Source organism: Halichoerus grypus, chromosome 5 (genome assembly GCF_964656455.1).
Source record: "Halichoerus grypus chromosome 5, mHalGry1.hap1.1, whole genome shotgun sequence".
NCBI lineage: Eukaryota > Metazoa > Chordata > Mammalia > Carnivora > Phocidae > Halichoerus > Halichoerus grypus.
In genome coordinates, this window is record NC_135716.1 from 151,439,844 (window position 1) to 151,455,402 (window position 15,559).

The window sequence follows — 15,559 nt, forward strand, 5'->3', positions numbered from 1 at the left end:
CAAAAGAATGGAGTTGCCATTTGTTTTAAAGATTTTTTTTATTTATTTATTCATTAGAGACAGAGAGAGAGAAGCAGAGGGAGAAGCAGGCTCCCAAGGAGCAGGGAGCCCGATGCGGGACTCGATCCCAGGACCCTGAGTTCATGACCTGAGCCGAAGGCAGACGCTTAACCATCTGAGCCACCCAGGCGCCCGCCATTTGTTTTAAATATGTTATTTATTTGTATGAGAGAGAGAGAGCATGAGCAGGGGAGAGGCAGAGGCAGAGGGAGAAGCAAGACCCCCCCAGCTGAGCAGGAAGCCCGATGTGGGGCTTGATCCCAGGACCCGGAGACCATGACCTGAGCCAAAGGCAGATGCTCAACCGACTGAGCCACTCAGGTGCCCCTGGAGTTGCCATTAATTGAGCTAGACAAGATTGCGGGAGGAACAGATTTGGGAGGAAGATCGGGAGCTCAATTTTGGACATGTTAAATCTGAGATAGCTATTACATACCCAAGTAGTAGGCAGTTAGATGTATGAGCCTGGAGGTCAGGGGAGAGGTCCAGGCTGGAGATACAAATATTGAGAGTTGTCAGCATACAGATTATTATTTAAAACCATGAGACTAAATGAAATCACTAAGGAAGCAAATGAAGATAAAAAGAAAAGAGGTCTAAGAACTGAGCCTGGAGACATGAGGAAGCATCACCAAAGAAGATTAAAAAGGAATAGTTAGTGAGATATGAGGAAAACTAAGATGGGAAAGTGCCCTGAAAGCTAAGATAAAATGTTTCAAGGAATTGGGAGTGCTCAACTGGCCAAGTCTCACTTGCTGGTAAGGCAAATGAGATGAAGACTGAGAATTTACTAGATGTTACAACATGGAAGTCATAGCGAGATTTTTAAGGACAGTTTCAGAGGAGTGGTAGGACAGAAGCATCATTGGAGTACATTTAAAAGAGGCTGGGAAGAAAAATTGTAAGGAGTAAGCATAAACAAGTCTTCCAAGGATGTTTCTGTGAAGGGAAGGAGAGAATGGGGCACTAGCTGGAGGGGGAGAAGTGGAGACAAGAATGTGTTTTGTTTTGTTTTAAATATGAGAGAAATAACATTATATTTGTATACAGATGGAAAGATTCAGTAGAGAGGGAAATAGTGATAATGCAGGAGAAAGAGGAGAGAATTTTTGAAGTATTTTTGAGTGGTTAAGTCTGGAAATGAGGGATTGATCTTTGCCAGAAATGTAATAATAGGAGAGAGAAGCCAAAATATAAGGACACAAATACAGTTAAATGGAGAGAGGTGGTGGTATCTTGTAGAAATTCTCTCCAGATTGCTTAGTGAAAAGACTAAGACTTTATCTCAATGAAAGGTCATCAGATGAGAGTGAAGATGGAAGAATAGGTGTTGGATAATTGAGTGGGAAAGAAAGAGAAAGTGTGAAATGATTTTCTAGGACAGAGTCAGCCAACCATGGCCTGTGGGCCAAATCCAATCCATTATCTGTTTTTAGAAGGCCCATGAGTTAAAAATGTGTTCTACATCCTTAAATGGTTGGAGGGGGGAGGGACGGAACTAAAGAAGAATATTATTTCATGGCCTGTGAAAAGTGTTTGAAATTCAAATTTCAGTGTCTGTAAATAAAGTTTTATTGGAACACGGCCATGCTTATTATTTACATATTATCTGTGGCTGCTTTAGGTCCACACCAGAGTTAAGTAGTTGCAACAGAGACTGTAGGGCCAGCAGAACCTAAAATATTAACTGTCTGTCCCTTTACAGAAAGTGTCGACATGTGGTCTAGGAAACTGGAAGAGAGAATGGCTGTGTGGGTACAGGCACAAAGAGAGGGCTGAGATTTGGGTTTAACTGGAGTTATGGTTCAGCCAAGTGATCTAATGAAGTAAGCAGGGACCAGAAAGTTAAAGATTTTTGAGTGCGAAAGAATGATGGTAATTACTGACCATGGAATGCAAGCTGGATAAAGAGGGAAGTGAAAACATAAGGAAGGTTAGAGACTGTAAGAACTGTGAGTCCTGGTGGAGTTAAAGGATTTTTGAAGTTGGGAGATAGGAAATATATGGGGTGCCTGGGTAGCTCAGTTGGTTAAGTGTCTGACTCTTGATCTCAAGGTCATGATCTCAGGGTCGTGAATTCAAGCCCCTATCATTAACTAATTAATTAATTAGGAAATAGTAATAGACCGAGCGTGGCTGTTTGAAATTGAGATTTGGAGGGGATATAGTTACCAATAATGACAAGGTTTAAGATTGGCCCACAAGAAGGAGGGAGTGACACAGAGACTTTAGTTTCTGGTCTTCAGTAAAGCCCAGCATCTAACCATATTGAAAGTGGACTCTGGAGGTGACAGGAGGTCCTTCTCTGCTCTGGCATTTTTACCACCTCACTCTGGTGGTCTCAAACTGCTACACACGCCTCATCAACGTCAAAATTTGCTTTCTGGCCTTATAATACTGGACAATGTACCAAACAACATAGATTTGCCTTGTAGAAATCAATTTGGCTCTGAGCTTCTTATGTAGTACAGAACTAGAGATGTTAGAATTTATTGTAGGGGTACACGATTCAGAGATGGGAAACAGAAATGTAATATATGATCCCTTGCTACTCAGGCATGAATTTGCACTTTGGCATAGTACTTCCAAATACAGTAAAGCAAATGAATAGAAATATACAGAAACTAGAGGTTTCTTCTGAACTAATAGCCTTAATGCTGAAATTTAGGAGAATATTTGAAAACCTCATTTGGTTCCACCTCTGTGTCAGTAGATGCTTTCATCGGAATGCAGCCAGTGCTCAGATGGAGTGCTAGGATGCTCATGCAGGGGATGTTCCCTGGCTCAGAAAGAGGAAGAAGAGAGGTCCTAGAGATGACACCTGGGCTGAATCTCAAAGATGAGCAGGAGTTTAGCCAGATAAAGAAAGGGGGGAGGGGAAGAGGAATGTTCCAAATAGAGGGAATAGCATAAGTACATGTTAGGACACATAAAATGACTTGAGGTATTATAAACAGTTTGGTATCATTAATATATTAAAAAGGTTTGGTGGGTTGTGTTTAGAGGTTTGGCTTTATCCTGAGGACATGAAAGTGTCATGAAAGGGTTTTATTTTTTTTTTATTTTTTTTTTAAAGATTTTATTTATTTATTTATCAGAGAGAGAGAGCACAAGCAGGGGGGAGCGGCAGGCAGAGGGAGAAGCAGGCTCCCTCCTGAGCAGGGAGCCCGATGCGGGACTTGATCCCAGGACCCTGAGATCATGACCTGAGCCGAAGGCAGAGGCTTAACCAACTGAGCCACCCAGGCGTCCCTCATGAAAGGGTTTTGAACAGGGAGTAACATGTAAAGTGTTAGACTTCAATGCTATTAATCTCAATTATTTGCTTCCTAAATATTTTTTAGTTCTGTCCCAATCAGTGTGATCATTTAAAAGACAGTTGCAGTAGTGTGAGCAAGAGATAGTGAAGACGTGAAGTAGAATAGTAAGGATGGTGGAGAGAGAATGACCCCAGAAATATATAGGGAGTAAAATGGACAGGACTTGGTAAGGTGATAGTATCTATGAAGATTGAAAGAAAGGGAGGAATCAGGTTTGTTAGTATACCTTCTTATTGAGCAACATAGGAATTAATATGTTTATCTTCTCAGGTCCTCGAAAAGTAGGAGACTACTGCTTCATGGTGAGAACTAAGGCAGTGGGGAGAGGGCTTTCCATAACCCTCCATGAGAGATAAATACACATGTCTCCTTACCCACCATACTAGTGGTCTTAAACTAGTGGTCAGAAACCTTTATCAAAACAAAATCTTATTTTTTTTAAGATTTATTTATTTATTTGAGAGAGAACAAGAAAGCCAGGGGGTGGGGTGGGGGGGCGCAGAGGGAGAGGGAAAGAGTCTACTGATGCAGGGCTTGAGATCATGACCTGAGCCAAAATCAAGAGTCAGACATTTAACCAACTGAGCCACCCAGGCGCCCCCAGACAAGATCTTATTATGTGAAACCTCTGATACAACAGCTAAAACAGAGGTGAAGGGACTTGAGGCACCTCCACAGAGCCTCTAGAACTCTGCAGTGTGAACAGCACTGTTCTAGAATGAATACAGCCGAAACTACTCCTACCTCCACTATCCTGAGCCTCAAGTTAAAGTCAGTTATCAGAGGTCCCTACAGTTCATGGGCCCAGAAAGTAGTGGTATCTACCTCCAAGAATGGCAGTGTGCTTGCTTTAGAAACAGTTTACTCTTGAGGCATGTTTGAGTATAGGAAAGGTAAAATTGATGAATTAGGGTTATCAACCTTGATCAGTCTTAATTATCTTGCCCCACCAGGAACAGTATCAGGATGAAGTAGAGGGAATACCAGTCTAGGAGTCCAGAAGTTTGCCACTTGCTAGCCATATGACCTTGGGCCCATCCCTGAACCTCATCTCCTTTGGTTTCCTGGCCTACTAAATGAAAACTGGGTGATCTCTGAGGCCCCTTCTAGCTCTGAAATTCTATTAATTTGAAATAGCCAGCGTTTTGGAGAAAGGCTTTTGATTGAAAATCCAGTCTCAGAGATTAGTCCCTGCCTATGAGAAATGACCTGAAAGCCCTATGGGAGGGAGTGGAGGTAAAGGAGCCTATGGTATTTATAAATCCATTTTCATCATTCTGTAGCTAGACATAGCACACTTTTGATAGTTTTAGTGGGAATTTTCCAGTATTTTGGGGGGTTGGGTTTGGCCATACGAACACAGTGATGGTGAATAAGTGCCTCTGGCCAGCTAGGACGAGTGAGATGTATAGGAAGCAAAAGTAATAGTAGTTGGAGGACATTGCTTTATAAGGTTTTGAGAGTAGAGTCTAGCTGTGTCCTGACCCCACCTCTGTCACACAGCGTGCACCATTTCTCTGCCACTGAGCTTTATAAAGAAAGAAGGTGGACCCTCTGCTTCCCTGGAGCTTTGCTGGCAGAGTAGTTAGAGGGAGCTGCATAGCAGATTACTGCTAAACTTAGTGGCTTAAAACACACACACACACACACACACACACACACACACACACACACACACCCCATTTATTACCTCCCAGTTTCTATGGGTCAGGAATTCAGGAGCAGCATAGCTGGGTGGCTCTGGCATAGAGTCTCTCATGAAGTTGCTGCCAAGATGTTGGCTCAGGCCATAGTCATCTGAAGAAGGTTGATTGGGCTCAAGGATCTACTTCCAAGCCCACTCACATGGCTGTCAGCAAGAAGCCTCATTCCCTTGCCACATCAGCTTCTTCGTCGGGCTACTTGAATGTCCTCATGACTTTGGCAGCTGACTTTCCCCAGAGTAAGTAATTCAAGAGAGATAGCAGGACACAAGCTGCGGTGTCTAATGTGACTTCATAGCAGAGGGCATTCTTGCATCGTTTCACCATGGTCCATTTGGAAGAAGGAAGTCAGTAAGTACAGCCTACACTCAGGAAAGGGAACTAGGCTCCCTCAAAGAGAGAAGGGTCATAGAATTGGGGGACAAACTATAGAACTACACAGCTGGCTTTGGCACTACTTTTCTGACTGAGGTGGTATCAGGAACAGGTTTTAGTCAAGAGTATGTCTCGTTAGTTAAGAACTCAGTAGTGACTCGCAAACTGGTTCTAGAAGCTGAGTAACTATTGCTCTTCCCCAACCCCCTTGAAGATATACTTAATAGTTATTAAGGAACTGAATGAAGAGGGACATTTCAAACATATGTGTTACTTTATTCAGCAAATATTGGCTAGATATGACCATGTGCAGGGATGTAAAGCAAACATATACTTTGAGGAATTCATACGAGGGAAGATGGACAAAAAAGCAAAAGAGAAAAGGACAGATACAATGTAGTATGACACATACTATGGTAGAGGTCAGCATGGGGTAATTTGGGTGCATAGACAAGGGGCACCTTACCAAGACTTGGATGTCAGGGAGTCAGAGAAGTTTTCTGAAAACAGTGACTCCTGGGTAAGGCCCCTCCACTTGCCACAGAGTTTTATGGCCCTGTGCAGGGAATGACCTCACTATTCTTTTTACCTTACAGAATGTTGCTGAGGCACAGTGCATTGCCAACCAAGTTCAGCTCTTCTATGCCACTGACCGGAAGGAGACCTATGGGTTAGTGGAGACCTTTAACTTCAGACCAAATGAGTTCAAATATATGTCTGTCATCGCTGAATTGGAGCAAAGTGGACTTGGAGCAGAACTGAAATGTGCCCAGAACCAGGATAAGACTTAGAGCTGTGAGGGTTGGCTTAGAGTCTGCTTAGCCCTGGGGTAGTTTTCTACAGCCCACCTGCCCCTTGAACTTTTGGGAGCTTAGGAGCTATAAGGAGCAGTCTCTAACGGGTTGTCCTGTGTGCTTATTGCAAGAAGTAATCGTGGAGGTGAGCCCTATTACTTGACATTCAGGAACAGAGGTACCCAAACATTCTGATAATTATCTCCCAGCATACTTAAGCTTTCCTTTTAAAGTGTTTGAGGTCATAACCAGAGAGAGCTAAGGATCCACAGGATGGCAACTTGACTTTACACAGTATAATAGTGCTATGTATCTCCTTTTGACCACACAGCTCCCAGATGATTAGTTCTTCATATTTATAAACTTGTGACAGGATGGTAAGCTTGAAGACCTGTAGTTAGATGTGGGCTTTGCATACTCTTCCTATGTGCCCCTTGGCTGGCCAAAGGTATAGCGCAAATACCCTGTTTAGACTCTAGAACGACCAGATATTGGCATCAGGATGCAGACTTCATCTAGATGTCCCCAGAGTTGCCTCTAGTGTAGCTGGTTTGCAGGGTCAGTAGACCTCGGGTTCAGTGAAGCACACAAGTACGGTGCCGGCGTACTTTTAAACCACGGTTTGTTACACCTGCCCCCTAACTCTGCCTGTTAGAAGCCGTGTATTTGGAGAGGGCGAATCAGTGCAGTGTAAGTAAATCACCACTTTCGTAAGGAGAGGGTCCATCCTGATTTGCATGTTTTGTTTTATTTCGTTTTTTTTTGAACAACTCTAAGCCATGCCAGTACTATATGAAAAAGTAGGTGGAAGCAAATGTTCCCAAACTGGGTATGGGGGAAATGTAGCAATAAGATAAAGTCTGGCTTACAGTCTTTTTACACTGAGCAGTGAAATCTAACCTGTGTGCTGTCCTTGGTGTCAGGGCAAATCTCATCTTTGGACTCAGCATTTGCTTGAAACGCCAAAAATAAGAAAGGTGTTCTCCGGCCCTGGAAGCTCACATTTGGTTTGTAGTGTCACTGCCGTGGCTCCAAGCTCAGTGCTAGAAGAGGGCAGTGGTTACACACCAGCCTTCTGAATCTGAGGTCCCAGGGCCCCCGGTAGTGTTGTGGACCCCCTTTACTATGCCTTTCCTTTTCTTGATCTGGTGTGCTCCGCTTTGCTACCCCTGCCTGAGGCCTGCTCGTGTGACACTGAGTTGGTAAGTGGGAAGGTAACCGGTAGTTGCAGTTGGTGTGTTTGTGTATTTTCTTTATTATGGAAGTTGGTTTATAGGTTGGACCTGTCCCCAGGCTCTTTAGATGGGATTGGACTTCGTGTTATTTTCTGGGCTGTGTCTCTTTTGTCGTACTTCTGAGTCTGTGTGTAGAAAGAGGTAGTGTTTGTTAAACCTGGAATTGCTGCTAGCCTTTCACAGTTTCTCTAAAGGTTGAGCTGTTTCCTAATGCAAATTCTGGACCTGCCTCTGGTTCTGACAGTTCCTTTTTTGAGAAACTTGAGTCTGGATGTTTTGAGTCCCAGGAATCTTTGACATCAGGTGGAGTTGCCTCCGTGGGTATCCGGTTATGTTTGCTTTTCCCTTCAGATGGACCCAGTTCTTGGCCATTGTACATTTTCATAACGCCTCCACCAGAGGGTGAAAAGATGATGGGAGAAGAAATAAGAATTGGCTGCTCGTTCCTCCCAGCTTTGCCCTAAATCCCCACTTGCCGGAAGGGGATGTATACATAGACAGTTACATTGGACATGATCAAAATGCCATCTGGCTATTCTTTATATTTACCTGGTACGATCTGGCAAAGAACCAAAAGAAAATTTTAAGTCAGTAAATTTGTACCCAGGTGCAACATGGTGTTATAGAAGGTGGACAAGCTTTAGAGTTAGATGAATCTGGGTTCAGATTCATTAGCTCTATGCTGTTGAACAAATTACTTAAACCCTCTGATTCTATTTCTCTGTAAAATGTGGATGATAATAATAATAATAATATCTACCTCATAGGATTATTGTGAGAATTAAATAGGCTTATATATAGACTATGGTAGAGCTTAATAAATGTCAACACCCTTCCTCTTTTCTAATTCCCCCTTCTCTTTAAAGACCAACACAAATTACCATTTCAGACATGCAGATCATTCTTCATTGCGGTATAAAAAATAAACCTTATCTCAGAAGTTCTCAAACCTTAAGTTGCAATAGAATTACCTAGAGCACTTTAAAATGCAGATTCTCAGGTCCCCCAACCCTGCTGGATCATAATCTTTGCAGGAAGTGCTGGGAGTCTGCATTTAATATGTGCTCCAAATGATTTGGATGTAGGTCATTAACCAGTTACACTTTGAGAACCATTGCCTTATCTGTTCTTCACAAAAAAACACCCATTAGCGAGATCTTTCTTTCCTGCGGACATTAAACTTAGGATTGGTTCCTTTGCTCTTGCCCCCCATAGTGGTCTCCCTTTGCATACTTTACAGTGTAAGTATGTATGTATGTATCTTTTTTCCCCACTAGACTGTGAGCTCCTTGAGGGCCAGGGTTTATCTCTATTCCCAGTGCCAAGGACATGGCCTGGAACATAGAAGATACTCAGTTGTTTGTTGAATAAATAAATGACATGGATTTTAGCCAAAACATTATCTTGTTATGTATATGTACCTATAATCAAATACTCTGAATTTAAGAGACTCTCAACATGCATAGATTGGAACTTACTAAGTAGTAATATTTGCAAGCCAAGATGCCAAGCTTATGCACCGTCTCTGTATCTCATCAATCCTCTGGTATGACCTTGGCGGGCTGTGGGCTCCGGGCAATTCAGCAGTCCCTCACAGAGCACTTACTCCAACCGCCATGTTAGGTGTGCCGACACAGGAAGATGAGGAGGATGATCCCTGCTCTCCAGGTCTGTTCTGGCCACTGTCCATGTCTCTCTTCCCTCGGGCCTCACATCTAGCACCTCGTCGTAGTTTGCCTTGTCCTGTTCTCAGGATGTTTATGCTGCTACTTCTTTCCTCAAACAGTTTGGAAGCAGGAACTACGTGTTCTGGGTTTCTTTGCAGTCTCCACAATACCGATGTCTTGTTCAGTCTTGGAGAAGAGGTATAAACGCCCACCCCAGTCATTTGATTTAGCATTGAGTCAGCAGTCATTAATATTTATTGAGCACCTATTCTGTGCCAAGCATAGTTACAGGAAACTGGGGAATACAGCAACAAATAGGACAAATAAGGCCCCTGTTTTCATGGAGTTTATATCCTTGTGGAGAAGACAAATGAATAAACCAATAAGATTATTTCAAATACTGGTAGTGCTATGAAAATTAAAAAAAAAAAATAGTGTGCTAGAATGTGGAGTGGAAGCAATAACCTAGTGGTCAGGAGAGCCATCTCTGCAGAGGAGAGAGCTGATACGTGAGTTGAGGGAAAGTAGCAGGTTGAGAGAACGGCAAGTGGTGAGGCCTTTGCAGCAGGGCCGGGCTAAGCATGAGTGTTTCTGGGCAGATTTCAGGGTTCATTCCTTGCCCTCAAGGAGCTCACAGTTGAGCAAGCAAGACACTGACATGAATAATCAAAATATAAGGCAAATGGCCCAATGCTATCCCAGAAAAGGGGCAAGGAGGGCTCGAGAGCGCTACTGGGTACGGTGGGGATGCACATCTTCCCCGACCATGGCCCCCACCACGAAGTGCTTATGGTTTTAAAAGAGAATAACAGGTAGACGATATCACAGTCTCAAAGAATATGTGCTCCGTGCAGAGAGGTCCGGTGAGCTCAGAGCTGGCCTCACAATTTATACACATTAACGGTAACCACTAGCATGGGTTACTGGAAGCTCACTATGTGCCAGGTGCTGAGCAAGCCCTTTGTATGTATCAGCTCTGCCCTTCTCACAAGCCTGTGAGGTCAGCAGGAACCTGCTGGTTGGTGAGACATGTGGCTGCTCTCTGTGCACCAGCCCTGTCCTCCCCTACTTCCAGCTCAGAGGAGACGGCAGCCTCCCAGCAGCCAGCCCAGGCCCCGAGAAGTCATGGGTGGCTCCGGAATCAGCCCTTGCTCTGAGACACAGGTATGCCACTTCTCCTGCTGTCATCTAAAGAACAAAATGCATGTGTTGACATTTCTGATTTCTCCAAACCCTATTTCAAAAGGCATTGTGTCCCAACTAAGGAGAACTTGTTTTGTGCTGCCCGGATCACTTTGGTCTTGGCAGTTCTCCTAATGTGGCAGGTTGGTGGCAGCATTTCTTCCGTGTTCTGCTGAAGGAGAGACCTGGTGTACGAAAAGGGAAGAGATGACTGAAAGGTCGCTGCCGGCATCAGGAGCCAAGCCAGGAATAGAAGGCGACTGTCCACGCTCCAGACTTAACGGTGTCATTTGTAACATCCAGTGAGCAGACTCATCTCTCACTTTCATAGGACCACCTCTGAGCTCTAAGGACCTCAGGAGCTGAAAGGGCTGCGAGAAAAATTGGTTCAAACCATTAGGAATCTTCCCAGGCTCCCCCAAGCTTTCAGAACCAAGTCCCTTTCGATCAGCTCACAGGACACAGGAACTTCAGGATCTGGTCAGCTTCTCCAGGCCCCTCTCGGGCTAGGCCCCCACCCACTCCCTTAGCTCCAGTCATTCTGGATGAGCAGCAGTTCCCAGAATAACCTGTGAGCTTCTCACCTCTGTGCTGGTCTTTTAGGATATGTCTGCCTGCCTCAAATGCCATTCCCCCTTCATCAGGTTAATTCTTACATGCCTTTCAAAGCTCCACGGAAGCATCTGGAGCCTTGCCTGACATCTGCCCGCCTCCCTGATGCCCATCACGTGCTCCTCTGTGCTTCCCCAGCATTTTGTGCCCCACCTGTACAAGGCTGTCGCTCCCTTAGACTGGACACTTTTTGGAGACAGGGATCATATCTTACTGGACATTATCTTCCCAGGGTCCAGCATGAAGCCTACACAGAGAGATAAGATACCCAGCGAATGTGGAATAAATTCCTCTTTGATGACTGCTCAACTCAGACCACCTGTGTCTATAAACATCCCTTGCACAATGAGATCCAGCCCTGGCAAAACATATTGTGATAATGTCCCAGCCCAAGCAGTGCGCATTTTGCTTGCTCTTATTACGGAGGCTGCATGTGGAAAAAAAACCATGGGGCCATCAGAGGAGGCAACCAGGTTCAGGGTATATAAGCAGGAAAAACTGAGAGACAATGTCCAAACTTTTGGAGCAAGATCATTATTTTAACGCATGTTCAAGCTCCTGTCTTGGCTTACCAAATCTTAACATTAAAAAAGACCTCGGAGACTGTCCAGTCGCTAGTTTTCCACTATGCTTCAGGGAATGCCAACAGTTCCTTAGAGGTAGGGATCCTGGGAGCCTGGTCCTTATTACCCCTAACTCAACCAGAGAAGCAGGGTTTTATTTACTGGGCTTCCCCTAAGCTGTCATTTGAAGAAACAGTTTCTCCAAGAAAGATTGAAAAACCGTGGTCTAGTTGAACCTCCCGCCATGACAGCAGCCCTCTCTACAGCATCCCCTAGCCCCTGGGCAACTATCTGAAAACTTCCAGAGCCTGGGAGCTGTCCCCCCTGCTAGCTGACCTGGGCCCTGCTGAGACAGCTCTGAGTGATGACAAGTTCTTCCCCACCCTGCACTGAGACCTAGCCACCCCTCACTTCTCATCTCACTGGGCTTCATTCTGCACACCATTGCTGGAGCCTTCCAGAAAAGTCTGTTCACTTTACTACCACCACAGCAGCTCTCAAGTTGCCTTGAAGTCTTTGCAGCAGATGAAACCACCTTCTGTCTTTCCTTCTATGACTCAAAACCCCAGCCCCTGCTTATGGAAAGTCTAACCCACCAGTGTCTGCCTCACACTGGGGCCTAGAGCTGAGCCTAAGATGACTTTGTGGGGTAACCAGAGTGGATGTAGGGTGGCGGTCCTTTGGGAGTTGCCATGGCCCACCTGGCAGTCATCTCCCCACACTGCTGCCCCTCACTGAGGTCACCTGACTCACCCCTCCACCTTGTCCTTTCCTCACTTTTGTCCCACTCCCACCCTCTGTTGTCTCCCAATGATCTGCTGTCAAACATGGTTTTTCCTATCCAGAAGTCTTGACTTCGAGGCTTCTATACATATCCCGGTTTCTCATCTGGCTGGTTGCAGGCCAGTGTGCCCATCACATCTTGACTTGAACCTTGACTCTGTTGCCCAGCACCTGTGTCCCTCTCAACGTGTGGTACTCACTTTTCCTTGGTCTTCTACTTCTGTCATGGCAGTGATCAGAGATAAGTGGTATCCCCTCAAGTGTTTCACTTAACCACTCCCCTCCAAAAAAAAAGCCCTGCTTTGGTTTGCAATTTCACTACTGGGCCATTTTTGACTTTTGGTCCACTGTGATCCCCAGATCACTTTTGCTGGAGTCGTTATTATTCCCACATTTACGATGTGGCAGGAATCCCCGCCTTGCACTCATATTTCTTCAACCCACATTTATTCTCCCATGTTGACCTCCCTCTGGTATGGTGGGAAGTAGCTGACAGATCTTATATTTTGCAGGGGAAGGGAGGGAGCAGAGAGGTACTTTGCTGAGCCTCACTTGGTACGTGACTCCCAGGAGATTCTGAGATGTTTGCTTCCACTACTTAAGTTTCTTCCATTTGATCTTTTTCAGCAATACCGTGAGGATATTACTCCCATTTTACAAATGAGGACACTGGGAAGACAGCATCAGAGGTGTTAAGAGTAAGGTGTAAATTAGAATCCCAGGTCTACCTTTGGACAAGTTACCCAGTCTCTCTGAGCCTTTGTGTTCTCATCTGTAAATTAAAAAAAAAAAGTCCTATCTCAAAAGAAAAGGATTAAATGATATGACATATATACAGTGTTTAGCACTATGCTTCACACATAATAAAAGTGCAAAACAGCTGTTAGGTTTTGTTTTTTTTTTAAGATTTTATTTATTTATTTGACAGACACAGAGAGAGAGGGAACACAAGCAGGGGGAGTGGCAGAGGGAAAAGCAGGCTTCCCACTGAGCGGGGAGCCCGACTCAGGGCTCCATCCCAGGACCCCGGGACCATGACCTGAGCCAGAGGCAGATGCTTAACGACTGAGCCACCCACGCACCCAGAGTAGCTGCTAGATTAAGTACTTCATCTTTTCAAAGCACACATCTCCTATAGGGAGGAGGTGGGATCTTCTGCTTTGAGAACGTGGATCTACTTCTAGAACATAGACTTACTTTTATTTATTTATTTATTTTTTAAAGATTTTATTTATTTATTTGAGAGAGAGAATGAGATAGAGAGCATGAGAGGGGGGAAGGGTCAGGGGGAGAAGCAGACTCCCTGCTGAGCAGGGAGCCCGATGTGGGACTCGATCCCAGGACTCCAGGATCATGACCTGAGCCGAAGGCAGTCACTCAACCAACTGAGCCATCCAGGTGCCCAACATAGACTTACTTTTAAACACAAGTTTCTGTCGTGCCATTCTTCCTGCACTATGTTGTCATTTCTAAAAATTCTCTTCCAGGAATAGAAAGAGGCTTGAGCAACAGGTATCATGTCAGAAAGCATGGCAGTAGGAATATCATGCCAGAGAGCATGGCAGTAGGAATTTGGGGATCTCAAGGCTGGATTCACAAACTAGCAGGTGGGAGGGAGCAAGGAGGGGAAGGCTGGGTTAAGCCCAGACCAGAGCATACAGGTTGGAATGAGCACTGTTTATCTCTTCTGATCACCAGCTGGCTAGACCCAGGGCCCATACCTAGGACAGGGTCAGGAACCAGGTGACACTTGGAGTTTCGGGCCAAGGTGCAGGGCCTGCCTGATTATTGGTGGATGGCTTATCTGAGACCAAGTTCCTCCAGATTACAGACCTCTGCTTTCTTAGCTCATTAGACATAACAGTTTACAGCGTAGAGTCTAAAGCCTGTAATTTTCCCACCTGGTTGAGCATCAAAAACACCTGAACAGCTTATCAAAGATATTGATTCTTAGGCCCCACTATGAAAATATGGATTCTTTTGGTCTGGGGTAAGGCCTGGGAAACCATTTATTAAAAAAAAAAAAAGTCTCCAGGTAATTCTGAGGCTCAGTCTGGTTTGGGAACTCCTGCAATAAGTTAATGATTTTACACCTGAAGAAAAAGGCCCCAAACCAAGCGAAATGATTTTCCCAATGTCACACAGTGTGTTGGTAGCAACATTCCTTCTCTCTCCTTGTTGTGTATTTTCTCTGCACTTCGGTTCCAGGCAGCCCATCTGTAAAATATCCGAAAAACAAGAGTTTGTTTATCATCTTCCTTTAGGAAAGATTTTTGGGATGAGACTAGCTCTTCCTAGCATGTCCCAGGTAAGGACTTTGAAGGATAACAGAGGAAAGTAGAGGCCTTCCCAGTCTCTTGGAGTCCAGATGGCTTCCCTGTCTGATTGTAAGTGCTGAGAATTCCCCAGCTCATGACCCCTGGAGCCAAATGCTGGATTATCTGTGCCTGGCCCCTGCAGCTGCAAGGAGAATTGTGTGTTGCCTGCACGGGCTGAAGCTCTCCATCCATCCTGTGCACATTTGCTCTCGCCTGTGGTGAGGGAGCAGAGGGGGATGATGTATGGAAGCTGGGCAGGCATGGGGGATGGATGGGAACTCAGCTACGGAGCTCGGCTGGGAGACACACGCCCCATTGGAGCTGGGATTGATTGGCTGGAACTTTCTCGCCCTTCTCAGTTTGTCTCAGGCCAGCAGCCTGCACTGTGTCCTCTGGTTACCCCTGTGGAGAGGGAATTGCTGTCAAGGTCAGGGAAGCTCTGGGTATCTCAGTGGTGGTCTACCATGTACCTTCTTCCCAGAGGCGGAGACCCTCCACTCTAAAAACCAAGTGACCCTCAGATAGCCTTCTGTTCCTGAACCCCTTCTCGCTGTGTTTGGGCTCCTTGTGTCTTCCTCCTTTTCTCCTTTTCTACCTGCAGCTCACCCTAACGACTTTCTCTCTTGGGTGCTATCTGTAGAATGTATGAAATATGACCTGCACTGGCAGATTTTGTAAGGGTATCAAAAGAGTGAGCGAGAAATCTAACGTGGTGTCAAGGTTACTGAGGATGGTGGATGAACTTAATGCTATTAAGTGCTTTGACATGGATCCAGGTACAAATGTCTGTGTTATCATCTACTTTCCCAGGAGACCATTTTTAGAAAAGTGTCTAGCTCCCTTTCTAAGCTGATTTGTTCTCCTTTTCCCTGACTTAACTGGGTGGGTCATATGAGATAGCTCTTAAACCGTGCGTCCGCTAAGCACTCAGTGTGTATGTGGGGGGG

General features: G+C 45.1%; 1 protein-coding gene across 1 annotated transcript in view; it reads left to right on the forward strand.

Moving 5' to 3' along the window:
• The window catches only part of ATPAF1 (ATP synthase mitochondrial F1 complex assembly factor 1), a 29,118-nt gene extending 20,234 nt beyond the window's left edge, over positions 1–8,884 (forward strand). Inside the window, exon 9 of the mRNA XM_036065852.2 lies at positions 6,055–8,884. Within this exon, the coding sequence (XP_035921745.1) occupies positions 6,055–6,249 (195 nt within the window). The 3' untranslated portion in view covers positions 6,250–8,884. The remainder of the gene's footprint in view (positions 1–6,054) is intronic.
• Positions 8,885–15,559: the final 6,675 nt, after the last annotated feature.